Source organism: Dermacentor andersoni, chromosome 1 (genome assembly GCF_023375885.2).
Source record: "Dermacentor andersoni chromosome 1, qqDerAnde1_hic_scaffold, whole genome shotgun sequence".
Classification (NCBI taxonomy): domain Eukaryota; kingdom Metazoa; phylum Arthropoda; class Arachnida; order Ixodida; family Ixodidae; genus Dermacentor; species Dermacentor andersoni.
In genome coordinates this window covers 305,073,858-305,101,276 of record NC_092814.1, presented here as the reverse complement: position 1 = coordinate 305,101,276, position 27,419 = coordinate 305,073,858, and the positions used below count along the sequence as shown (strand labels likewise).

General features: G+C 50.4%; 1 protein-coding gene across 2 annotated transcripts in view; it reads right to left on the bottom strand.

The window, feature by feature from the left end:
- Positions 1–27,419, bottom strand: part of LOC126548627 (sodium-coupled monocarboxylate transporter 2-like) — a 77,421-nt gene that overhangs the window by 37,347 nt on the left and 12,655 nt on the right. The window contains exons 1-4 of one of the 2 annotated variants that reach the window (XM_055063351.2): positions 6,797–7,248; positions 6,615–6,680; positions 6,469–6,520; positions 6,308–6,375 (exon numbers count right to left, since the gene is read on the bottom strand). In XM_055063351.2, coding sequence (XP_054919326.2) covers positions 6,308–6,375; positions 6,469–6,520; positions 6,615–6,671 — 177 coding nt within the window. In that variant the 5' untranslated portion in view covers positions 6,672–6,680; positions 6,797–7,248. Of the gene's footprint in view, positions 1–6,307; positions 6,376–6,468; positions 6,521–6,614; positions 6,681–6,796; positions 7,249–27,419 lie in introns of those variants that run through there. The other variant, XM_050196876.3, reaches the window with a different exon arrangement.

Below are 27,419 nucleotides of genomic sequence, written 5' to 3'. Positions count from 1 at the left end.
ATTTTTGTAATTGTGGGCAAAAGCATTGGCAACTGCACTAGCTCTTTGCAGCATTGCTTCTGGGAACACCTACTCATGCATTCGGAACAATTGGGGGGGAGGGGGGGTTAAGTGGCTTGAAAGAAGAGCCCGAGAAATTATTTGTAAAGGTTGCCAATGGTGTTCTCTGTTCGGAGCTTAGCTAAGGGCAGCTCGGTAGATGTGACGTCGCATAAGGTGCAGTACAACTCAAGCCTTCGAAATAATAACACAGGTCTATCGCTTGAAACCGATAGATTACGAAAGAACGTCCGTGAAAGTGGTTGTTGATCTTTTAGAAAACTATGTCGTCTTCTCTCCGAGCCATTGCTCTATTAAATAATTCAAGTACATATATAAAGTAAAAAGACAACCACAACGTGGATTTAGCTGCACCTTAGTAGAAGGATTTGCTGATCAGGCTCTTTTTAAGGTCAGCGTGCACATTGAATAGCTGATGACATCTAGCTGAATTTATTGTCATTACCTCAGTTTCTTGGGCAGTAGCTTGAGGTCGACAATAAGACTGCAAGCGAACAAGTTTTTGTGAATGTCTCTTAAAGCTAAAGCTTGGATTTATCCTGCAAAGTCGCAACCGCTTAATCTACCCAAGTAGGTTGCAATAAAAATGCGTTTAACGTGAATATTCCTGTGCATGCCTGCTATAAACCTGTTCCATCAACTGCATTCGCCTACGCATTCAGGGGTACGATGCCCTCATGAATCATGGGTCCGCTCTCGACCTGATTTACGATCCTTTTTGTTTCCTTTGAACGTTTGTTATGATAGTTTTCTAAATAGTATAGCTATAAAAAATCCGACGACACCTAAGCAGTTATTATCAGTTGTGAATGCGAACGAATTATTGTCCAATTAAACGCTGCTGAGCCGTTGTTCCGAGTTTTGCGCTGGGAGTAACGTACCATAGCGGTACGTGCTGCCCGAGCCAGCAAGCGGCTGCAGCCTGCGGTGCCAATGCCGCATGCCACCGACGTGCTGCGCGACGAGAGACCGAGGAAGCAGCAGCGGCCACCAAGGCCGGCAGGCGCGCGCAGCAGCTAAGCCAAATTGGGGGTGGGGGGCGCTGCGAGCGCTCGGCGGCGTCGGACGTTCTTTGCTCTGGCTCCGCGGATTTTCCCGTATTTTTGCGCACTGTCACCGTCATCCCCCTCACAATCGATTTTATCGTGACCGCCAAGTTCTGTGCTTTACCCGGATACCACTCTCGTCCAGGTGGGCCAATTTTCGGCACTTTTAGAGACTGTTTTCACTCCCGGCTACCACGCCGCCTCGCTAGGCTTTGTCTCATTACGCCTAGCGCCCCTGCGCTAGGCGTAGGGGCGCTATGCGCAAGGCACACATGTGCGGAAGGCAAAGGCACACATGCGCGGCGTCCCACAGACGCCGCGCGCACCTATATTTCTTCGCCGTTGGCGAAGCAACGCAAGTGGTGTCCGCGTCAAACTCCTCGCCTCTTCCGAGACGACTACATCGTGGTCCTAAAGCCTCGCATTCCCTGCGAGCTCCGAACCTTCTCCTCGGCTGATCGTCTGGGCGACGCAATCCGAGCTTATCTGGGTGACCCGACCACCACACAAGTGCAAGTGTGGCCGATCTGGGACCAAAACATCATCATCTGCAGCACTACCGTGCTGCCCAAGGCTGAACAACTCCTCGGAGATTTCCAGCTGCCGGTGGGGGACCAGCTGCTACCCGTCCGAGGTCACGCCAAGCCTACCGGGAAACTTGCAAGAGGGTTATCACCATCAACCCTGCCGAGACCCCTCAAAAGATAAAGCTAAAACTTCACTGGCCCCAAGGTACCATCCTTGCGGTCCGTAAACTCGGCGACTCCACCGCGGCCGTGGTTACCTTCGAGGGTACGAAGCTCCCCCGCTTCCTCTTTTATCACTGCGTGGCGACGTACGTTCGACCGTATAAAAAGACAATCCCGGCCTGTCCTCAGTGCGGCGCCATAGGCCACCGGCCGTCTGTGTGCCCCCATCCCAACCCAGACCGCTATACCTAATGTGGGTCCCTCGCTGCCGAAGGCCTCACCGACCACGATTGCCAACCCAAGTGCCTCCTCTGCCACGGTGCTCACGAAACCGGGGCCAGAGGTTGCACGGGCAAATACCGGAAGCCCACGTCGCCCTCGACATATCCTCGAGCGCTCACGTCACCACCACTCCACGACAAGAAGGGTGCCCACCCGAAACAGCCTGGCTCCCAGCGCCCTGCCGAAACCCAAGAATTTCCGCCGCTCGATGTCTCGACGGCGCCACCACAGGTGAGTAGTTGGGCAGGAATTGCTGCTCCCAAGCTGCTCCCAAACCTTTGCCGACACGATGTTTGACTTTCGCCCGCATCTGTCGGCACAGGACGTCTTGCTACAGCTTCACCACGATGTCACAGAGCCGACTACTATGCGCCAAAATGACAAAGCCGTTCTTGCTCTCGATCTTCGGGGCGCGTTCGACAATGTCAAACACAGTAGCATTCTCGCTAATGTTTCCACCACAGACTGCGGACAGAAGACTTTCGACTACATCCGCGCTTTTCTTTCTAATCGCGCCGTCTTCATCCGCCTCGATTCCACCAAGCACGGCCCTTACCCACTAGGCACACGTGGTACACCTCAAGGAGCGGTCTTGTCACCTCTACTCTTCAACTTGGCCATGCTGAACCTCCCCTCCCTCCTGCAGAAGGTCGAGGGGATACACCATGCGCTCTATGCTAACGATATTACAGTTTGGACCAACACCGGCTCTCCGGCTCAAATCGAGGATCGCCTACAACAGGCGGCCCTTCTAGTGGACACTTACGTCGCTTCTTGCGGCCTAGAGTGTTCTCCATCCAAATCGGCACTCCTATCAGTCTCCCGCCTACCGCCACCCCAGATTACTCTCCAGTCCGGCCCTGTCCCATCGGTCCAGGACCTTAGGATTCGCGGGGTTCACCTCTCGTCCTCCCTGGACCCTAAGGGTACCATAGCTGCTCTCCGACGCACCAGCGAACAAGTGAGTCGTATGATTCGGCGGGTCTCTACCAAGCGTAGCGGCCTCCGAGGGACCCAGTCCCTCCAGTTGGCCCAAGCGTTTGTGACAAGTCGGGTCCTCTACGCCTCACCATACCTTCGTCTGCGTCGTCACCATGAACACCAGCTGGATATTCTTCTCCGTTCCGTGTACAAACGCGCGCTGGACCTGCCCATCGCTACTTCCAATCGCCGCTTTGCGGCCCTGGGGGTGCACAACTCCTTCGCGGAGCTGCGGGAAGCCCATCGCGTCAATCAACTCACTCGTCTGTCGCAGACGCCTTGCGGGCGCCGCCTGCTACACAGACTTGGCCTCAGCTCAATCTCTAACCCGGTCCCTCCCTCCCCGATACCGGAACTCTGGCGCCAGAAGCTATGGGTGAAGCCACTCCCCCGCAACATGAATACCGAACAACACCCCGGTCGCAGGCAAGCGCGTGCCGCTGCCCTCCATGCGCGCCACTCCGAACGCCCCGGCGTATTCTACGTAGACGTCTCGGGCCCTTCCCCCTCACGTCACTTCACGGCCGCTGTGATCACCGAGGGTCACCACGTCGATGGCCTCTCGTTCAGAGCCGACACTGTAACTCATGCAGAGGAGGTTGCCATCGCTTTGGCCGCCTCCCACCCCACCACTCGCACTATCTTGACAGATTCGCGCTCAGCCTGTTCTCGGTACATCCAGGGTTCCATCGCCCCGCTGGCGGCTAGTCTCCTTCGGGCCGCCTCCTGGCGCTTCAACCCTCACTCCACCAGAATAGTCTGGACCCCAGGCCACACACGTCTTCCCGGCAACGAGGCGGCGAATGCCGCTGCCCGCGCTTCTTTCCTCCGGGCCGCTGCCCCTTCATGCCCTGTGTCGGATCCTGGCAACTCGAGCCTCACACGCTACAGCGATATTCTGGATTATTATCGCACTTCGCGCCGACTCTACCCTAACCCTGCACGCGGTTTCGCGAAAGCGAACGAACGACTACAACGCCGCCTTCAGACCAATACTTCCCTTAGTCCGGCGGTCGCCCGGCACTTCCTGCCGGAAATCTCAGGCACGTGCCCGACTTGTCAGGTCCTCGCCGATACCTTTCCTGTTGTGGCTTCGTGCCCCGCCACTCCACTTTCCTTTCCATCCCCTTTCCCCATCCCTACTAGAGAGTCTTGGGAGGAGTACCTGCTCGGCTGCTCTACCTTGGAAGCTCAATGTTCCTTGGTGGCGCGCGCCCGGGCAGCGGCCATCTCCAATGGCGTCCCGGAATAGGGGCTGCCACTCAGGCGCACAGCAAGCAACTCTCTTATTAACTTCTTGAATAAAATGTGTCTACCACCACCACCAATTGGGGGTGACGGATACGAACGGTGCGCCAACTTCATAGAGCGAGACGGCGGCACCCGCACGCCCGCTCGTCACGCGACTGTCTCGCCCAGGACAACCCGTCTCACCCCACGGCGTCGCGTCGCCGTATCTTATCGGTCGAGGCGCACTGGTGACGTAGCATTGCGGCGTTGCCCTCTCCCCTCACGCAACACCGTTTCGCCTGCTCTGCTCCGTCGAGGTGTGCTCGTGACGTGGAATCGCAGCGAATGGGAATTTAGGTGCCGTTTGGCTGTTACAGAGGCCGGATTTCTCGCTCAATGGGCAATTTGACGTTTAATTTCGCATAAAAAGAAAAAAATTGCTTCAGCTTTGAAATAGGGGTAGATGCTCTACGCCATACCGTGCTGTCTTTTCTTTCTTTACTCCAAACTGTTATTTTATATCTCATGGAACACTAAACCCATATAGAAATTCAGCCTTTTCAAGCGGATAACCTAAGCAGTGGAAACTATCCGCACGTCAAATGGCAACTCCCAGCAGTTAGTCAATGAGGCTCAATAATACCTCTTTTATTCTTTCCATTAGGACGTATTTTCTTAAACCGCGAAATAAAATTTGGGCAGGAGCGAAGTCGCGCTTCACTCTAAGAACAGTTTACACACTTTGGCGTGCCCCTTCTGCCACACAACGATAATCGTCATCTGCCTTCATGCGTTTCCTTTATTTAACGCTGCGAGCCTGGAACTTTCCAGTAACGAACGGCACGCGCGCTATCAGCATAGAACAGTTTACACCCTTTGGAGTGCCCCTTCACTCAACCGATCTTTCGACATATCTCTGTTGAAAAGGAAGCTTTAGCTCGGGCCCAACTCCGACGCGGCCTATTCAAATACATGTAAAACGCAAAAACGTTTTTCTGAGATAACGCCTGGGCGGATTTTAATCAACTTTGTTGCATTTCAGAGATAAAGCTAAATTCTAGTGACTGTTGAAAGCGAAATTTTGATCTAGGGTCTGAATTTTGTTACAAAGATTTCCAAAAATTCGAGAGTTTTAAAAAATATAGAAGCATGAAGTTTACACATAATAGCTCTGCATCAAGAACAGATATCGCGGTTCTGTAAACGGCAGCCATTACATCATTGAAAGCTCACAAATTCAAAACGTCATTTTATATCTTACGTGATTCTTTTACGCTGTGTTCAAGTGTTCTGCAAAAACTGTTACTATTTTTTTAGGTTCTTTTGTAACATATCAATTTTGTCCGCTTTAGATGTACTATTAGATGCAATTGACAGAATCGTGATATCATTTTTCATTGCTGAGTTACAGAGTTGTAAATTAGACAGTTTCGTCTAGTGAAAATGTGCGATTATTGCCAATTTTTAATAGAAGATTGACGACCTAAATCGAAAATTCGAAACCAGCAGTCACCAGATTTTAAGTTTTTTCTTTCTAAATGCAACAATCCTGGTCAACTTTGGCGCAGTGCGTTGCGAAGAAAAACGAATTTTCCTTTTACATGTAGTTATGTAGGCGCACCCGAGCTAAACCATCCTCTTAAAACATGCCACGCCGATCCGCTGGCGTTTTAGTTTTTTTTTTAGACGGACGGACGGACGGACGGACGGACGGACGGACAGATGGATGGACGGATGGATGGATGGATGGACGGACGGACGGATGGATGGACAGACCAACCGACCGACTGACCGACCGACCGACCAAGCAACCGCGGCAGCTGAAAAGCTAGTCGGTGAAATATCTTTATTAATATGATCACTAGGTTCTTTTATCTCAGCGTCAAAAACAGAGTAAAGACAAAACTTGTTTTGCTGTCTTAAAATTAACAAAGATCAATGTGAGCTTAGTGTCAAAATTTCGGGTAGCCATGCTTGTGAACAAAGTGCAGCCGATTTGAAATACTTGCGCTTGCTTACCAGCGAAGTGTAGATGGTGCTTGCGATGCCGATGCCGACAGTGCTCCAAGACAGGGACGCATTGAAAACTGTGGATGCAAGTTTCAAGCCATTTCACTGAGAGCTGCCAAGCGCGTGCACAGTCTCCTTCAATTGAGCGAAGAAAAAGGTTTCATACTCACTTGTTGAGACCGCAACAGAGGCTGTAAATAAGGCGACCGCCCCGATTGTTACCTGAAGTCAACATCGAGGCAAAACAATGGCTGTCGGCTCTTGCGCTGTTTCAACAACGCCGGCGTCTCTCTCTCTCTCGCTTTATTGTACTCACGCTTATGAAGAAGTAGATGCCACAGGCTGTAAGTCCTATTTTGTTTCCATATCGCATTCTTAGATACTGAAAAAAAAAAGAAAAAAAAAGAAGCGCTAATTATACTACACAAGGGAACAAATGCTCATGGAATGGACTATTTTATGGCCATATACAGTCAGGAATGAGGATGCACAACTTACTTGTCACTTACCCCTTCGGCTTGCGCGAACTGCAGAAAATTGCTAAACATGATATGGGGCGGAAATGGGAACTCGTAGTACGACTGTCTCATGCCATAGTGCGAGCCCCTCGAACTCCCTCCTACTCCGGATGTAAATAATTCCTCGAAATAGCATCGTTTATCGATAAAGCATATTTTGTTGTCTGACATACATGCGTTGACTGGGGATGTGCAGGCGACCAATTCTTTAACAGTACCGCGCGAGCGTCGACTGGCCGGTGGGTCAGCGCCTTACAACAGCGCGAAGTGACGAGATCAGCGAGAATAGCGCATGCGCAGCAAGTTCACTGGAAGCGCAAGTTTCGTATGCTGGGCCCTTTCCACCGGCACGACACAGTCTCTGGCACGATAAACTCGGTGCAAGCTCCCCGGCTTACCGGAGATAACGGCTCCCAGTGAACCTGGTGCGCATTCGCTACACTCTAAAAAAAGTTTGCACCCTTTGGGGTGTTTATCTGCCACACAACGATAATCGTCATCTGCCTTGATGCGTTTCCTTTCTTGAAAACGCCGCGCCCGCTACTTTCCTGTAGGGAATGCTATGTCATGCTGATAACGCGCATGCCGTTCGTTACTGGAAAGTACCGGGCTCGCAGCGTTAAAGAAAGGAAACGCATCAAGGCAGATAACTATTATTGTTGTGTGGCAGAAGGGGCAAGCCAAAGGGTGTAACTTTGCTTAAGAGTGTGTTTCATTTACATTTAATTGAATGACAATAAATTATGGTACTTAACGCGAAGCAATACAGGATCCGTAGTGAGTGACTATGGATTAATTTAGGCCACCCATAGGTTTTTTTTTTTTTACCGCGCTCCAAAATCCAATTAAACGAACATTCTCCCGTTCCAGCCACATCGGAACGCGGCCGCCATGGCAGGCATTCAAACCCGCGTCCTCGTGCTCAGCAGTAGGACGCCCGTACGTATCAATAAGTTGCGTATACAGACTTTTTTATGATCCTAGGGTTCCTAATTTGTACCGATTTTCCTTTAAGATTGTAAAAGCTTGTACCTTGTTCGGTTGTTTACTTTGCATAAGACTGTGTTGTGTATGTGACGGTAGTGTATTATGTTCTTTCTGTTGCTACATGCTCTGAGTGTGTGTATTCGGGTGCTTGGGTCCCGTCAGACAGAACACATCTGCCTTTTGATCTTGTATCCGAGACCTTGTTGTCTGAAATAAAGATTATTATTATTATTATTATTATTATTATTATTATTATTATTATTATTATTATTATTATTATTATTATACAGCGTAAGAGATGCTCAGGTGTAAGAACTGCCCGCCACGAGTGGCAAGCTAGCCTAGCCTCCTACAAAACCACCACCACTACCGAAGAATGCAATATTCACTGAGCCACCACGGTGATTCGCTAATAAAGTGAAGCTTTCTTTGCCGACTTTCGCGAGTTTGGCGCGGCTGCCAGACTGCCTGGTTGCTGGCTACGGTTTGGCCGGTTTCTAGCTCGGCGGGTATCTTTGCGGTTATACCGGCTGTTTTAGTTTAGCGCTAGCGTAATTTTCTTTTCGAAATCGGCTGCGGCATACAGCGCATGTCTGCTCAGTGAGCTGTATTACTCGAAGGCGCACCCATTGCTTACACTGGAAATCAAAATGCGTGAATGGCTAACTAACAAGATTTGACCAAGTAAATATTGTGACCAATTAGTTTAGCGAACATATTGCAACACATGAATTGAAGCGAGTAATTTCACAGGGCACACCCACTTGGAATGAATTCTGAAACTAGAACCTGTTTTGAGATGAGCGCAGGCAAACTTGAGGTGAAAGTGCACTGGTGTTCGACTGAACTTTTTTAACAAAACGTCTTTTTATGCATTGAAGCTCTAACGTTACTGGAGCACCAATCGGTATCGTCGGAAACTTTGGGAACGCATATTTCTAAACTGGTTTTATCCACAGAACTCATTCCAAGTAGATTAGACTTTCGAAGTCACCGGTTACAATTCGTAAATTGCGGTATGTGCAGCTAAGTTATTAGTTTAAAATGTAATTAGTGAAACTTTGTTAATTTGTGAAATATTCGTTTTCGTTCCTCGTGCTAATAATGTTCACCTGACAGTAATCCAGCTGAAGTAGTAGAATTGTTCTACATGCCACGAGTCAAACCTGTATGAAAGTACCAAGGAAGTGGCTTATATAACCATTTCATGCTGATAAAGTGTGCGCAGCTCTGTTCTGCGTAATAAAAAAATCACCGCCCAGGCACTCCAAGTAGCTGGAGCTGACCAGCGAAGCTGAAACGTGCGGTACCGGTATTTATCACTGGGTAAGCCCAACGGTTCATTAAACGACGGCTTTGTAGGCTGCCGGATCTTCGGTACGCAGCTGCTGCTTGCGCTCGTCTGCACGAGCCTGTTCTTGTGTCTGGGCTGCAGCATTAGCACAACGTTGGTGAGCTCGTTCCCAGTTGCGACATTACAATTGCTAGTAAGTACAGCTGGGCGTGGTACTTGCGGAGGCGCCGGACGTTTGTGCGCATGCACGAGTAAGAGCGAGTGCGAGAGAGAAAATGTGTGGGGCTTTTGCTCCCTGAATATATAACTCTGCATAGGCACTACGGAGGAGTTTCTTAGAGTGTGTTCTATGCGTTTGTCCCTAGGCGTGCCGGCGTTGCGGAGCGGGGTCGAGTTTGTTTACGCTCAGATGCTGGCTGCCGGCGTAGTGAAACAAGTGATAACATCGCAGATGTTTCCGTGGGAACAACAGAGTCCGTGGAAGAGGCCGCTCCGCATACATTGAAAATCTAGAAGGCAGAGCGCCTTAGCAGCCGCGATTGAACGCGAGTGGCTGAAAGGGCGCCGGTGATGCTCGACGCCCCTACAACCGCTATGAGAATACGCTGCGACCTCCTAACGCGTTTTACGCTAACCTAGCCTAACGAGGCCGATACAAAAAGACAATAATACTCACGACGTAACTGTTGCGAGAATACGCCGCGCCACCCTGACGGCATTTACGCTAACCTAGCCTGACGTAAAGTTAACCTAACCTAACACAACCTAAGCTCACGTTAACCTAACCTAAACCTAAGCTAACCTAACCCAACGTGGACGAGACGCAAAGTCAATAATGATCACGGCGTTGACATCAGGCAATCGCGTTCAACCCTTGTTGCTAAGGCGCTGTGCGTTTATTTCACTCAAAGGGGACCACTCAAAAATGCTCATGAAAAGTCCAGGAAGGCAGGCCCGGCCTCAGCTACGGCCCCTATTGCTCCCCTGGGAAAATCAGTGATGCTTTTTTTTTTTAAGGTAGAGAGCCGTAAGGCGCGACAAAGGTATAATCCAGCATAACTGACTTAGCACCAGCACCGCACGCGTGAGAAAGTCTATCCGACGCATCGTCACACACAACGATTACCAAATGGGGTGTCAGTGCGCACTGGTACACCTGTTTCACCGCGCCGGCAGCCAGCGTCCGAGCGTAAACAAGCAACGCACAGCTGTACCTACTAGCAATTGTAAATATACTTCCCGGTTCTGCTTGCGGCGTTGCTGATCGAAAGCTACCCGCTCCTCAGGAGTAATATGACACGTGGCCTACCCATTTCGCAGCCGGAAAGAAACAGCTGTGCGCGCGTTCGTCTTCGACGGGTAGCAACTAGGTCACTACTGGCGCAGCCAGTCGCGCGCATCTCGTTCTCTTTCTTTTTTCACGCATCGCATGTGGTCGCGCCGGAGGAGTTTTCGGCGTACAGGCGACAGACGGATGGACGAATCGGCTACCCACATACAGCTTCGCTAACTATCTACATAAATCCTAAACATATAATGTCGGCTCGCAGATGTCGGCTCGCGGATATAATGTCGGTTCGCAGGCATCCCCATGGCCCACCGATCTGTTAATGAAACTGTGAATTAGATGTCACGGTTGTTTGACTTACTTTATTATTGCGATAGCAATTACATACACACTTCAGACGCACTTCTACCGTCGGCATCGGCGTCGCCGTGAGGTTCCGTATGAAGTCCAACGGTGATAAAATGGTCGCCGCGCGCCGTATGCTGTATGTGCGAGTGAAAGCGTGCGAGGGTGAGCCGGCGAACGCGGCTCATTCTCGCGTTCGCGAGCGAGTACGGCGGGCCGGAAGCGCGCCCTCTCCTGTCGCGCGTGAGGCGCGGGGGTGAGGCGAGGGAGGGGGTGCGTTCTCCGGCGGCTGCTGCTAACATGCGCGGCCGTGCGGGCGCCGTATCTAGTGGTCTGTGACGCGGCCAAAGTGCGCGCCCGCGCGGCCCTCATCTTCGAAGCGACCTGTGATGCGTCCAGAGTGCTCGTAGTGCCGGTAAGTTCGTATGCGCTTGGCTTTCGACGTTTCGTTCGCGTTGAAGCGAGATATGCACGAACGTCAGTTCGATTGCTGCTGCTGCCGCGATTCCTCACTCCAGCATTTTGACAACGAGTTTCCGCGCTCATCGAGTGAGAGGAGTTCATGTTTACCTGTGCGCGCGTGTCACCGTGCTTGTTAATTTAGTTAAAACATGTTGGCGGCCTAGTTGGTTTGAATCCATGATAGAATGTGTAAGCGTGACTGAAGAGGACGCAAAAAGCAACAGACACACAGAGACAGCGCTGTCTCTGTGTGTCTTTCTACGTGCTCGTTCAGTCGCGCTTACATCTAATATCATTGTTAATTTAGTTACTAAGCGAATGTTTACAAGTTTCTGCGGCTGATGAATCTACTATTCTTACTTCGTGCAGCTGTCTACTAATTTGTTATTGCAATCGGTGCTTTACCTTTCAGGTGAAACTACGACTGTTTTTCTTTGATTTAGCCATTCAGTATGTGCCGCCGGAGGTGCTACCGTTTTGGCAAGCGGCTATCTGCAAAGCCCCGAAATTTCTCTTGAATAAAGATGTTTCTGCCTCCTCCTCCAGATTGAGCATGTCCCATTGTGACACAAGAGGTACAGAATCCCCTAAATCTAGCTATATGCGTGTTGTACTTTTCTGTATGTACGGCTTTCATCACCATTCTTCCCTCGACAAGCATCATGCAGCGCGTTCATCCTCGTAACGTCATTGAGTGGACGTCTCACACTGTGCACCCGCCTGATCCATCTGATTTGGAGTTTTCGTTGAGGCATAGCTTGTGAACGATGCAGTGGATCAATAAAAAAAAAGTCCGACAATCAAGTTGTGACCTTTGCGGTGGATAAACATAAATATTCCACGAGATCACACATTGCATCTGATGAAAATAAACAAAATTGTACGATTCACTGTTAGTCGTAAAGCATACAATTAACCGCTTTACTAAAGCTTCGCTTCATACCCGCCGTGGTTGCTCAGTGGCTATGGTGTTCGGCTGCTGAGCACGAGGTCGCGGGATGGAATCCCGGCCCCGGTGGCCGCATTTCGATGGGGTCGAAATGCGAAAACACCCGTGTACTTAGACTAAGGTGCATGTTAAAGAACCCCAGGTGGTCGAAATTTCCGGAACCCCCCATTACGGCGTGCCTTATAATCAGAAAGTGGTTTTGGCACGTATACAAAGCCCCATTATATATATACAGAAGCTTCGCTCAACATAGATTAGAACGTGTGCGTTGAATCTTCATTTTTTTTATTGTCATGTTTCAAAGCGTTGTTTGCTCAGCGACCACTCCCGGACTTTGCTGACCTTGTCTACTGCTCCTGCTAGTGTTGTCTTATCGAAAAGCTCAGACACAGAAAAAAAAATTACGTGCCCGGTGGTGGGGCAGCTCGATGCTCACACAATTAGGCCATATTTTCGCACATGCTTCTCTCGTACTAACGGCAAGTAGCTTTTTCAGATGATGAGCGCGGGCGTCGCATCGCGCAGCACCTGCGCACGAAAGCATATGCGCGCGCGCCAGTTTTTTCATTTGGCCACAAAGGCTGCAATAAAACGGGCGCACAACAGAGAACCTTAGCACCATGGTTCGTGCCTTACTCTTCTCTGCCGTTCACACCTCTTTTTCTCACCATTCTTCCCTCAACGAACACAAAACATTGCCTTCGACCTTGTGACATCACTGCGTCGACGTCTCACAGTGTGCTGATGTTTGCATTTCGATAACTTGTGAACTCGCTTTTCTCGCAGTTGATTCCTCTCATAGCCGGGGAGCTTCAATGTGATTGTGTGTTGAAGGGGGTGGGCAAATATTCGGATTGCTGGAACGGCAAACTCAATGCGGTAGCATTGAGCTCGTTAAGACAGTGAGCTTATTATTCGCACACACTTTGTTTTGGCTATGCTCCATCCTGAATGCTATGTCGAAATGTTGAAGAACAATCTTGTCATGTAGTCATTTTGCCGAAGCGCTTCTCCGTGATGTGCAATAGCGCTAAACTGCTTATTAGACGCCCGCGGGAGTGGGAGCGTCTAATAAAATTCGTGCTCGTATGTGCTTTTGCGCGCACGTGTATGACAGAGGAGTCACGCGCGCCAATCGTCTTAAAGAGATACTTGGAGTTGGCACGAGGAACGTATGCGCGCAGTCATGGCCTAATAGAGCATTGGGCTGTCGTACTGGGAGACCAAGGTTCGATCCCTTCATCGGACATGTAATTCGTTTATTTTCTATGTGTCATTCATTCGGAAAGGCAGCAGCATGCAGCATGCAATCAGCTAAGTGCTACAGGGTTCGATATATGAGAAACATTTCGCTATGTATAGCGTAACAGGTACTCAAGCGGAGTAACTGCCGGTTAATCACACCAGGTGAGCTTCGCCTGCAACAAACCGACCTCCATCACAAAAGGTACATTCGGCGTTACCGTTTTAAATGGTGATGTTTTTCAAGCAATTAGGCCGACCCCTTTGCATTTCGTATCATTTACCTTTTTCTCTCTCTCTATCCAAGTCAGGGCATGATACAGGGCTTCGGGCTCGAAATGTTTCTTAAGCGAGCACGAAGTCACGCGGCCGGTCGCCGCTAAACATATTCGCAGTTGCACCGGAAAGGCGAAGCGTCGATTGCAATAGCGAATTAGTATACAGCTATACGAAATAAGGATAGTACCTTTATCGGCCATATAAACTCGTAGACATTACCTTACTAACTAAATTAGCAAGCATGGTGTCACGCGCGCACAGGCAAACATAAACACATCTCACTTGATTAGCACGGACACTCGCTGTCAAAACGCTGGCGTGGGAAGAGCGGCAGCAGCAGCGAGTGAATTCAGCTTCGTTCTTCCTGTCGCTTCAACGCGAACTAAGCCGCAAAAACACTGCGCGTGGCGGGCTCTGTTCACGTCGCGATGGCTTTCAAGATAGAGCGGCCCGGAATAGAACGCGACCCCCCCCCACTTTACCCTCCCCCCAGGTCCTTGCATGCAACGGAAGACGGCGCGCTTCTTCCCCGCTTTCCTTGAGCACCGCCCTCGCACGTTTTCACTCGCACATGCAGCTTAAGGCGCATGGTGACGATGTCATCGCCTTTGGACTTTATACGGAACGTCATGCCAACGCAACGCCAGCGGCAGAAATGCGCGCGCCTGACGCGTCCATATTATTACGATATGATTCCGCGAGAGACGAGCAGCCGCGAGAACGACGAAGAAGTTGGTCGGTGCCCTCGGCACGAGCGAGTGTCAGCCTGGCTGCCTGGCTTCAGTGTAAATAGCGTGTAAGTAGCATCTCTCGTCTGTGTCTTTCCACACGTAACATTTCTGGTGGAGGTCAGCGATCCCCGTCCTCACCACGGAACGACGAAGAAGTTGGTCGGCACACCGAGCTTGTCACTATGCCTCCCGGTAACGAACCCGCCTCCGCAACGGCTTCGGCTTGTCCGACTGCTCCAGTCGTCACGGTTGCCCCACATCGTGACCCAGGTGTATTTTCTGGCCTGGAGGGACAGGATGTCGACGACTGGATCAAGCTCTATGAACATGCCAGCGCTAATAACAGGTGGGACCCAACGATTATGCTCGCCAATGTCATCTTTTATCTCGGCGGCACCCCACGCGTGTGGCACCAAACACATGATGACGAAATAACCAGTTGGGACAGTTTCAAAGAAAAACTGCGGGAACTGTTCGGCGACCCCATTGCGCGCAAGGCTGCCGCGAGAAAGGCTCTTGCATCTCGTGTTCAGTCACCTACAGAGCCATGCGTTTCCTACATCCTCGACGTCTTGGCTCTATGCCGTAAAGCTGACGATCATATGTCCGAAGGAGATAAAGTGGCACATGTGCTAAAAGGCATCGCCGACGACGCTTTCAATTTGCTTGTTTTCGGCAACGTGTCGACTATCGATGCCATTATAAAAGAATGCCGTCGCCTTGAACAGGCTAAGAGCCGCTGTATCTCAAACCACATTGCTGCTACGTCGACATGTGAGGGTCGACCACGTCAGACCACCACCTGTGACGACGTCACCCGCATTGTTCGCCGCGAACTCGAGGCCGCCTCCTTGCCAGCCTTCTCCACGCCGCATCCCGATCCGCCAGCAACCACCATTGCGATGATTCAGGCTGTCGTCAGACAGGAATTTGAAAACATGGGTCTGAACACCGTGTGTTCCACGTCTCGACCCAGCGTTCCCCAGTTATCTAGCGGCCCTCCTCGTCCCCGGCAGTCCTTTTCTGCCACATCTCGCCGCAACCCGTCCGAATGGCGTACACCTGATGACAGGCCGATCTGCTTCCACTGCTGTCGCATCGGCCACGTCGCCCGTCACTGCCGCAACCGATGGCCACCACCTCCTCGGACTTATTCCCGCACCTTTGGACCTTCTGTACCCTATGCCACCCGCCATGAACCTACTACTGCTGATGTCCCTGCTCCGAACCTTCGCTACAGCCGCTCGCCCTCACCTCGACGCCACCAGTCTCGTTCGCCCCAACCCCGCCGCTTTTCTTCGCCGCCTGTCGCCTCCCGCACCCAGCCGGAAAACTAGGCACTGCAGCTTCTGGAGGTGAAGCTGCGTTGTCGACCCTGCCCTCAAATCCTCTGCTCACGTTACCTACTAACCGCAACCTTCTTGACGTTGACGTTGACGGCTATCCTGTCACGGCACTCATCGATACAGGAGCACATCTTTCTATTATGAGTGCTGCCTTCCGACGACGACTGAACAAGCTCCTCACCCCAGCGTCGGCACGCGTCGTCCGCGTTGCGGATGGCGGTACTGTGCCTATCATCGGCATGTGTACGGCACGTGTCAGCATCGCCGGCCGCCACACTCCTGTACTCTTCACTGTAATTGCTCATTGCCCCCACGACCGTATTCTCGGCCTCGATTTTCTCTCCGCCCATTCTGCCCTAATTGACTGCGCTTCCAGTACCCTTCGCCTCGAGTTGCCGATGCTCGCAGAACCTTCTGACGCACCCCACTGCCGCTTACGCTCCACCGGCTTTCTTCGCCTGCCGCCAAAGTCCATAGCCTACATTGAACTGTTGTCTTTCCCACCAGTTCCTGATGGCGAGTACCTCGTCACTCCTCTGCCCGACATCCCAATACAGTATGACGTCACCGTGCCTCACAGTATAGTTACTATTACTGCGAACCACACTCGCATGCCTGTCAGTAACTTTGGTTTGGCCAAGCAAATTCTACCGCAAGGTATTTGCCTTGCCACCATTGATTGTCTCGGCGACCAATACGTGGCAGCGTTATCGACCGATGGTTCTCGCGACCTTAGCATGCCCATCGCGCCAGCCTCGGGCGTCGATTCCAACACAAAGAAAATGGTTGCGACGGACCTGTCCTCTACGCAGGCTGAAGACCTTTGCGAAGTATTATCGTCCTACCGCGATATTTTCGACTTTGACGATCACCCTTTAGGCCAGACGCTCGCGGTCAAGCATCGCATTCTTACTGGCGATGCTGTGCCTATTCACCGACGACCGTATCGAGTTTCTGTGTCGGAACGCCGAGTAATATAAGATGAAGTGAACAAAATGCTCGATAAAAACATCATTGAGCCTTCATCGAGTCCCTGGGCATCACCAGTGGTGTTGGTTAAGAAGAAGGACGGCACGTGGCGCTTCTGTGTTCATTACCGTCACCTGAACCGCATTACAAAAAAGGACGTCTACCCGCTCCCACGTATAGACGACGCCCTTGATTGCCTGCACGGTTCCAGATATTTCTCGTCTATTGATCTTCGTTCGGGATATTGGCAGATTGCTGTTGACGATATGGACAAAGAAAAAACCGCGTTCATCACACCTGATGGCCTATGCCAATTTAAAGTAATGCCGTTTGGATTATGCAACGCCCCTGCCACCTTTGAGCGTATGATGGACTCCTTGCTCCAAGGTTTCAAATGGTCCACATGCCTCTGCTACCTCGATGACGTCATCGTCTTCTCGCCAACGTTCGACACTCACCTTGAGCGTCTCACAACTATACTTGATGTATTTCGAAAGGCGAAGCTGCAACTTAACTCATCGAAATGTCGTTTTGGCCACCGACAAATTACTCTTCTGGGCCATCTAGTTGACGCTTCCGGAGTACAGCCTGACCCCGACAAAACTCGCCCTGTCCGAGAGTTTCCGGTTCCGAAGACAGCCGCAGACGTTCGAAGTTTTGTAGGGCTGTGCTCGTACTTTCGTCGTTTTGTTCCAGATTTTGCGACAATTGCTAGGCCCCTAACTACTCTTTTGAAGAAAGGCGTACAATTCTCGTGGGGTACTGCAGAAGCCGCCGCCTTCTCTCGTCTCGTCACTCTTCTAACCTCACCACCCATTCTCGCCCACTTCGACCCTGATGCCCCTACAGAATTACGTACAGATGCCAGCGGTCATGGCGTAGGTGCCGTCTTAGCCCAGCGTCAGCGTGGCAAGGATCGCGTTATTGCTTATGCGAGCCGCCTCCTAGCACCATCGGAGCGCAACTATTCCATTACGGAACGCGAATGCCTTGCTGTTGTCTGGGCGGTTGCAAAGTTTCGTCCTTACCTTTACGGTCGCCCTTTTTCCGTAGTCACTGACCATCATGCTCTTTGCTGGCTCTCATCGCTAAAGGATCCTACAGGCCGGCTTGGTCGATGGGCTTTGAGGCTACAGGAATTTTCATATTCCGTGGTGTACAAGTCTGGCCGCCTGCACCAAGACGCTGACAGTTTGTCGCGTTACCCTGTTGACGACTCTGACTCCTCCAATCTTGCCAGTGCTTCTTGCGTATTCTCGGTATCCTAGCTGCTTCATTTCGCCGACGAGCAACGCCGTGACGCCTACATCAGAGCACTCATCGACCGTTTTGAACACTCTCCGGCCGATGCTACTCTACGCCTCTTCGTCCTCCGCGACGGTACTCTGTACCGTCGTAACCTTCATCCAGACGACTCTGAGTTCCTGCTTGTAGTACCTAAACACCTCCGCTCCACCGTTCTAGAAGAGCTTCACGACGCACCAACGGCAGGACACCTCGGCGTATCTCGAACCTATGACCGTGTACGTCGCCGTTTTTTCTGGCCGGGCCTTGCCCGTTCCGTACGACGTTACGTCGCCGCTTGCGAACTTTGCCAACGACGCAAGAAGCCTTCCCAGCTCCCCGCTGGTTACCTGCAGCCGCTCGACATCCCTGCCGAACCCTTCCATCGTGTCGGCTTGGACCTTCTAGGCCCATTTCCGGAATCTACATCAGGAAACAAGTGGGTTGCAGTCGCGGTGGACTACGCGACCCGCTACGCCGTAACCTGTGCTCTTCCGACCAGTTGTGCAACTGATGTTGCGGACTTCCTGCTACATGATATTATATTGATGCATGGTGCTCCGCGTCAATTGCTTACAGACCGCGGCCGCACCTTTTTGGCCAAAGTCATTGACGACATCATGCGTGCCTGCTCAATACAGCATAAATTTACCACCTCCTACCACCCCCAAACGAACGGCCTCACTGAGCGTTTGAACCGCACCCTTACTGACATGCTATCCAAATACGTTTCAGACGACCACCGTGACTGGGACCTGGCTCTACCTTACATTACCTTTGCATATAACTCTTCCCGTCTCGAAACTGCTGGCTTTTCCCCGTTTTACCTCCTGTATGGCCGCGAACCGACGCTACCACTGGACACTGTGCTTCCGTCCGCCACAGCTTCAACTAGCGATTATGCCCGTGATGCAATCGCCCATGCTGACCATGCTCGCCAACTTGCGCGCGCTCGTCTACAAGTGTCTCAAGACAAGCAGAAACAACGCTACGACCTCCGTCACCGTGATGTCCATATTGTGCCCGGAGCCCTCGTGTTGCTTTGGTCACCATCGCGTAAAGTCGGCCTTTGTGAAAAACTGCTTTTCTGTTACACAGGCCCATATCGCGTGATACGCCAAGTGACCGATGTCACCTATGAAATCGTTCTAGCCACGCCCCCGACGTCCTCCGCTGTGACAACCAGTGACATTGTCCACGTTGCCCGACTCAAGCCCTACAACTCTCCATGCCCCTTGGATATTTAACAGCACCGTGACGGTGCTTTTGCCGCCGGGGGGTAATATTACGACATGATTCCAAAATTACGAATTGATCGCAAAATAAAAAAAGTCGGAACGTGATTCCAAAGCCGACTCGCGTGACCTGTATTTCGCTAACTTGTCGATCACAAATTACAATAATCCTTGTGTTGTATCTAGTGTTATTGTATGCGACGTCAGTAATCACGTTGGCTTGTATATAGTTGATTAGGCTTTAAAAAAAACCGGAACCGTATAGGCCGAGAAGAAAAGAGAAGGCGTGAAACGGTCTTTTCTGCTCGTTACCCAAGTACAGAGTAGCCAACCGGACAGTTACGCGGGTTAACCGCCTTGCCTTTCATCTCTTATTTCCTCTCTCTCACTTCTCTCTAGTATGCTGTTTCAGTTATTTCTGACAAAGCCTGAAAACACTTCCGCAGACGTAAGAGAGAGAGAGAGAGAGAGAGAACATTTATTGTTAATGAGGTGGGGCAACTTCCTCGTAGGGTGGATCCCTTAGTTCAGATCCCCCTTGGCTCGCGCCACTCCACGTGCCCGCTGGATCAGCCGTCGCTGCTCTAGCGTGTCTAAGCTGGTCAGCGCAGACTCTCAGGAGAACAGTGAAGGTGAAGGAATAGTGGAATAGCCCGGAGGGTGTGGGCATTCCGAGGTGCAGTGTTATACTTTGGGTCTCGCTCCATAGTAGGGACCGTATGAGGGATATTGTGTGGGGTGGAAAAGGTGCAGGTAAAACAAACACGGGAATGAGTTTGTAGCTGTCGCTTCGCGACGGCATCTTCTTAGTTAAGGGAATGATGTGATGGGGGAAGAGTCTCCTTCTGTCTCTGTAAAGTTGTAGAGTTTCATTGTAGTCCAGTGGTACTGTTGGCGTGTCGTCTGGATCGGACAGCCCTTCTAATGACGCCCGGTTAGCGAGCTCTCGGGTGTTAACGCAATAGCGCGTTCATCACCTTGGAGAAAGGCGTGTCCAGGTGTCGAGAGGATACGCACCCTGTGTACCGCTGTGGGGTGTAAAGATGTAAGGACGTGGTTTGTGTAGGGTGTCACGATCCCTTGTGCCAAAGTCATGGAGGCGGTTTGGGAATCAGTGACCACTGTGATGGGTCCATCCGGTGCCGGTATGGTTGAAGTGTGTACGATGGCTTGACCGATAGCAGCTTTTTCCACCGTGCCACAGTCCACCATATTGAGCGTGGCCCAAGCCCTCAATGTGTCTGTGCTATCTAGTACGACTAGAGACAGGGCACGTCTCTGAGGGTACCGGGCCACTTCAGTGTATAGGACTAGTGTGTCCAATGTGTCATCGCCAAAGAGTGCAGCCAGGGCTTGCGCTCTTGCCTGTCTACGGCCTTTATGACGGACAGGGTGCATACTCCGGGCAACTGGGGGCCACATGAATTTTATTTTGAATGCTAAGCGCAAGAAATGGGCGGTTTCTCTGTTGGTTTCTTGTTGTTTGGCATCCTAGCCGGGATAGAATGAGGCATGCCTGCCTTGTTCGTTGGAGGCGTTGTAACTGGCTGTTAAGGTGGACTTCCACTAGTTCTCGAATGTTGTTGTGCCCCCCGGGTCGTAGTAGGAGCTGCGTGGACGCATGTTGGGGTAGTCCGAGCGCTGCCTTTAGTGCCGTGCAGGGGAGGGTGTCCATCCGGTTCGCCTCGGGCTGAGTCAAGGTTATGGTAGCGGAGCTGGTAGGTTAACCTGATAATTATGAGGGCTTGCGCGATTCGAAATACATCTTTTTCTAGGAGTCCTTGTCGGCAGTTCGTAATGCACTTTATCATGCGCGTTACTTGGATGATTTGGTGACGCAGTATGTGCAGGGTATGTGTGGCCTTCCGGTTGTATTGTAGGTGAAGGCCTAGCAATGTGACGTTTGGTGGTATATCAGCCTTATTGCGCTTTTTGAATACAAGCACGAGCTCCAATTTCTCAGCTGTGCAGGTGAGTCCACCGGCTGTTGCATATTCTTGCACAATATTTACTGCTTCCTGTAGTGCATCCTGAACGGTGCCGTCCGATCCTGTAATCATCCACATTGCGACATCATTGGCGCGCAGGGCGTAGTGCCGCGTTCGAAAATTTCTCGAGTAGTAGTGGTAGCTTTGCCATGGCTACTTTGAAAAGTGTGGGTGAGAGAACCGAACCCTGTGGAGTGCCCCTGTCGGAAAGTTTTTTGATCCCTGTCGTAATTTCACCTAGGCCGATGGTGGCCGGGCGGTCAGATAAAAAGGCTCGTACGCAATGGTACCTGCGTTTTCCGCATCGGGAGGATGCAAGATTGTTTAGATTGAAGTCATGCGAGACGACGTCGAAGGCCACCTTGAGGTCCAACGCCAGAATTGCTCTGGTTTTAGCTGTACTCCGGCCATCCACAGCATGCTCCTTAAGCTGTAGCAGTATGTCCTGCGCAGACAGACCTGAGCGATAGCGAAATAAGGTATTGGGGAAGAATTGGTTCGCCTCGAGGTAAGGCTGGAAGCGCATAAGAACGTCGTGTTCGAAGAGTTTGCAATGCAGGAAGTCAGGGAAATGGGTCTGTGATTTTCGAGGGACAAGGGCTTCCCGGGTTTCGGAATTAACGCAATATCGGCGCATCGACATTATTGTGGAATCGTTACGTTTTTCATATTGACGTTATAGTTTGCAGTTAGTTGCCGGATGGCCTGATCGTCGAGGTTGCGTAGGAGTGCATAATGAATGCTGTCTGCTACGGGGGCCGTGTTACGTCTTATGCCGTGTAAGGCTGCCCTCACTTTTGTCTGTAATATCGGCGTCCATTTGGGTTTCTTCCTCGTGGACATAGCCTTTGTACTCCGGTCGGAGACCGGCAGCTATGTATCTGTGTTGCAGGCTTTGGAGGACACTGTCATCATCCATTTGTTCTTTGTGGATAATATTACGGACGGTTTTGGTTGTGTGCGTTTTTTTGTCCGTTGGGTTGAGTAATGCTCTGAGGAGGGACCAGGTTTTGGATCTACTCAATGTGCGGTTAAGGCGGTCGCAGAGGTTGTGCCGATTGTTATTAGTGAAATCGATGGCATATTCTTCCGCTTCTAAAGTGATCCGTGCGATTTTTTGTTTCAGCCTACAGTTGTGCCACTGTCTCTTGTGCCGCGCATCCCAGAGATAGAACAGCTGTCTGTCCAAATCCGGTGCCTCCGTTGTTGCAGCGAGTTACTTAGTGGTAGCTCCAAAATCTTCTTTTAGCTGTTGTGTCCACTCGCGTAGGCAGGGCGTGTCGTGTTGTTCAGTCGTGGTTCTGTTGCTCCGGAAAGCGCCCCAGTTCGTTATTTTGATTGCACGTTCTAGAGTGCGTGTGGCCACCAGTTGGACTTCTGTGGCTAGAATCTTGTGGTAGCTGCCCATATTCTCCATTAGGTTGCTCCAGGAGTATTGAGTCAACCACTTGAGAAATGTTAGGTAGGGGTATGCATCCCTGCTTACGCTGTTACCCGTTCTGGTTGGTGTGTCAGGTTCTGTCAGCAGAGTGAAGCGATGAAGGGTTATGGCAAGGGCTAGGCGGCGGCCTTTTGGGGTTTCTTTTTAGTACCCCCAGGCTGGGTGGGACGCATTTGAAATCTTCCAGATAAATGCATTTTTTCGCTTGAATGCTGGCGGCGGAAGAAAGACGTCCGCAGTCATCCCGTCGCGATTTAGGTGCACTGTAGATATTAAGTAAAAACAGGCTGGTTTGATATCGGTTCCTGGGTAAAATTTCTAAAAGCACATGCGGAATATGGGAGTTGTCAAGCGTGTGCTCGACCACTGTGATTTCTTTGGATACCAGTGAAGCAGCTAGTGGTGGTTTAGTGGTCTCGTGCTTGTCTGTGTACGCATTGCATCCAGTGAGGGTGAGAATGCAGTCTACTTCTTGAAGTGCTATTACACCTGGTGGATTAAGCTGTGTGGCTATAGGAATGTGTGAGGGCTCGCTTTTTCTTTCGGTTCCCTCTACAATTCTATTGCCACTCTCGGAATGGTGTGGTAGCGCGTTTCTTAGGTTTCCTGACCCTGATTAGTCGATACCGCCTCGCCGGTGAGGGCAGGTGTTGTACGAGCCGCCGGGTATAAGGGAAATGACAACTGTCCTGACAGCGGAGATGCAAAAAAATGAAGGAAGAGATTATGGCCAATGTCAAGCACATGCTGCAACAGGTCATACAACAAGCCATGACTGACATGAAGCAATTAGTCAGCGCAGCCTTCAGCGCAACCTTCAGCCAGCAAAATGACTCTCTCCCAGATGACACTAACGCCACTCGAGACCCACGAAGGTCACACCCTTATACCCTTAGACGTGACATTGGTTGGCACCACTGGTTATGTGCTTATAGTACTGAAGAATGAAATGAAGTCTATGAGTGTTTTTTATGTTATCAATTTATATAACAAAGATTTTCCGTCTGTGACCAATCGACTCTCAGGAATGGTTAGAAACCATTGAAAAATTGTGATCGAGTGCGCCGCATGAAAATGAGGAAACAAAAGGTTACAGATTCACCCGAAATGCGAAGCATTGATTGCGATAGCAAATTAGTAGACAGCTGTACGAAGTAAGGATAGTAGTTTTATCGGCCGTATAAACTTGGAAACATTCGCTTACATTCGCTGCTGCTGCTGGTGCGCAAGCGCAGCAGCAGCAGCGAGCGAAGTGGCCTTCGTGCACTCTATTGCTCCAACTCAAGAGCGGCGAGAACACAGCGCGCACAAAGGTACCAGCCCTCTGCAGATATGTTTCAAGGTACGGCGCACGCGACCACGCGCTTGCTTGCAAAGTACGCACTTGTTGGCCGAGTCGAAGCCGCCCTCCCTCCCGCGCTGCCTACCCGCTTTCCTCCATATGCGGCGCGCGACGTTGAGCCGCAATCGTCAGTTCCCCTTGCGCGCAGTCGCGAAATGCGCAGTTGCTGCCAGAGCACAACGACGCCCCCCCCCCCCCCCCTTCCCTACCTCCCATCCCCCCACGGCCTTTCGCGCGACAGAAGACGGCGCATTTACTTTCCGCTTTCTTCCTTCGCGCGCGTCAAATTGAGCTGCGATCGTCGATTGCCCTCGCGTGCTTTCACTCGCACACGCAGCATACGATGCGTGGCGATAGTGCTATCGCCCTCGGACTTTATACGGAACATCACGGAGACGGCGACGGCAAAAATAAAGCTGGACTGTCCGTATATTTGCTATCGCAATAAAACGTTCGCCGCACTTATCAAATGCGGCGATCCACTGAGACTAGCCGATGTTCAAAGTCTACCGAAAAAAGCTTAACAAAGACAATATGTATGCAAGAGAGCAGTATGTGGGCCACTATTCGACAAACTGTTATAATAGGTGTTTTCACAGTAGGTTGCGTTGGCCCGCTGCCTTCGCTTATACTATTTAAACAGACGATTCAGCCGTGACTAACGACGTCGAGGTCTGAAAAGGCTAATAGGGCAGCGCTACGTCAGTGATTTGCTTCGAGCTTGCTCTCTCTGCGGCTGAAACGCGAGGTGTTGTCACGTGATCCTTTCGAGAACCTCAAGGCTATCACAGCGGCGGCCGTGTAGGAATCTGCGGAGCAGCTCGAGACCAATAATCTTTTTTGAGAAAACGAGTAGCATTGAATAATGACTAGCTTGAAGTCGCATTACCTGAGCACTGTAAGCGAAATGTTGTTTAGTGGAATTTCCTTAGGGAGTTTCGTGATAGCTGCAATGTGCTGCAAACGTTCCTATTTTATTTATATCGAACAGCTGAATATGTACAATCAGGGCGTCCGTAAAAGGTGTTGAATATGTGTTCCAGTTAAAACGTGAATTGACTTCATACATATAGGATAAAAGCTAAATAGGGATAAAAATTGGGGACTTTTGCAACAAATTAGCGCGATCATATTGCGCAGATAAACGTAAATGTTTAATCTGTTATACCATCGCCACGAGCTTTAAAATCCAGGTTTTCAATACTAATTAAAAAGAAGCGTTCTTTTTTTTTTCTGCATCTGTCATGAATAGTAATAAAACGGTTTTGAACCGGATGATAACGTTCTGTTTTCCTGTCCGGAGGGGAACCTGAACCCCAACAGAAAAGCGTTTTGGTTAGACGCCCTACAGTACAGTGCGCATACATACGCACGTATCCGATTATTACTAGCGTGCAGCCAGGCTTCATATATTTTAAACAAAAACAGCCATAGTGCAGGTAACGTTGACGCTCCCTTTCCTCTTGGCTGCTCATTAATCCTTACCAAGTAATTATTTGAACCTTCGCTACATGTTTTGATATGTCTTCGCCGCGTCTCGCCCTGCAACCTGCGTACGCACGTCCTCGCGTGCCGCTCTTTCAGATGGCGGAGCAGCTTTGCGTAAGCGGCACTCCCATGTGCTACAATCGCTGTCGTGACAAGTGCCGCCACGATCCGAAAGCGTTTGGATGCAGCGTGCGTGGCCTTCCCGGACGCTGTACTATGCTGACCGCCGCCGGCACCTATGCTAATAAAAACCGCCCAGGTCCAACGCAATGTTGCAATCTAGAAGACGCGAAGCTTGTTTGAGTTAGCGAGATAGCATCAACAAGGAATGCATGACACGCACACAATCTTGTCACCTGCAACTGTTGACTCTCTGTCACGAGGACGACAGCGATGCGTGAGGCCAGGAGAGGGAAGAAGGATGAGGGGTGCATGGGGGGCACAGAGAAGTACGACACATGTAAGGTCGCATTTAAGGCATCTGTACACAGTGGTACATACCCATACAGCGGTCTTGTAACACAGCGGCACATATCCAGTATGAATTAATGGCGAATAACTGGCACTTACTGCGCGGCCCAAGGATGGGGTAGGCCAAATATAATAAATATAAGGGAATCAAAGAAGCCAATCATTATCGTGCGCTATTCCATTAACACGTCTGTGCGCTTTAAAGATACCTATGAGCCGACATTATTTGTGCAGGTATTATGGTTTTATGTCGTGATGTGTTGTCTTATTACGTAGAGCAAACGCGCGCTCATTGATACTTTGCCGGTCAACGTCGCCTATTTGTCTATAAGTCGTCTATTTGACGAGAAACATTACTTATTGACGTACCTACATCGTTTAACAGAACGCTGGGGGTTAAGCAGGAAACGCTCAATTTTTGAGTACGTCCTCTACTTCTATCACATTTGACCGGAATGAGGAGGACGCCCAGCCCGGGCTAACACTTTGCTTGCTCAGAACGAAAAAAAATGATTCAATTTCGTGCCCTAGCAGCTCCCACCATTGCACATCGCGGGCATCTTGAGTTGGAAGAGTGGCGTATTGTTTTACGCCAGAGCGGTAAGACGTTAAACGATATGGCGAAGCGACATTAGTAAAGGCAGTTGGCCAGGGAAGTTTGTTGCGGAAGTAAAGCTTGTGCAGTAAGCTCGAGTCTTGCGGGAAAATCAGGCATCTCGTGAAATAAAATCTTTTAACTACATGTACACTGAATAAAGAGTAGCGATATGGGGCTGGCAAAATAGTGGAATGTTGCCTAAAAGCTCTCCGTGAGCTGAAGCGCGGTATTTCACAAGTCCAAGAGCAGTGCGCTCATTTTACTTAACGACGGTGGATGCGTTGCATGCAATAATAACTTAACTCAAACTGCACAAGAAGCAAGTACATGTGCACGTTTTTTTTTTCAATTCTTTCTTTTTAGCGTATGAATTTTCCACACCCATACATATTTCATTTATAACCTGAAAATTTGCTCTTTAGATTCCTCATTTGAATTTCCACTAGGTGATGCCTGTAACGACCGAGAACTAGTCACTGCAGACAGCCACAGGAAAGAGCCCTGTGAAAAAAGTGAGCTATTTTTCGCTGCATAAATCCCAGCACAGAGGTGGTGCCCCTTGCGTGCGAATATTCCTGGGTGGTGGTTTTCATGCAAGTCTACAACGTAGATGCTATGATAACTGGTTGTAGCAATCGACTTCAAGCGCTTTGTGAATACCTATAGGTGGATTGCTGGTTAGCACAGACAAAAGAACATATTTTTTATCTTTGCCTTTGTTACGTGTTTTGTAAATATTAGTGTATTGAGTTTCTATCATGTATCTTCCTTCCTAATGGCGGCCATGTTTATCCGTAAAACTAGAGGAGGTCACCAAATAGTCTCTTGCTGCCCTCTTGTGGATACTTTTAAAGGGTCCGAAAA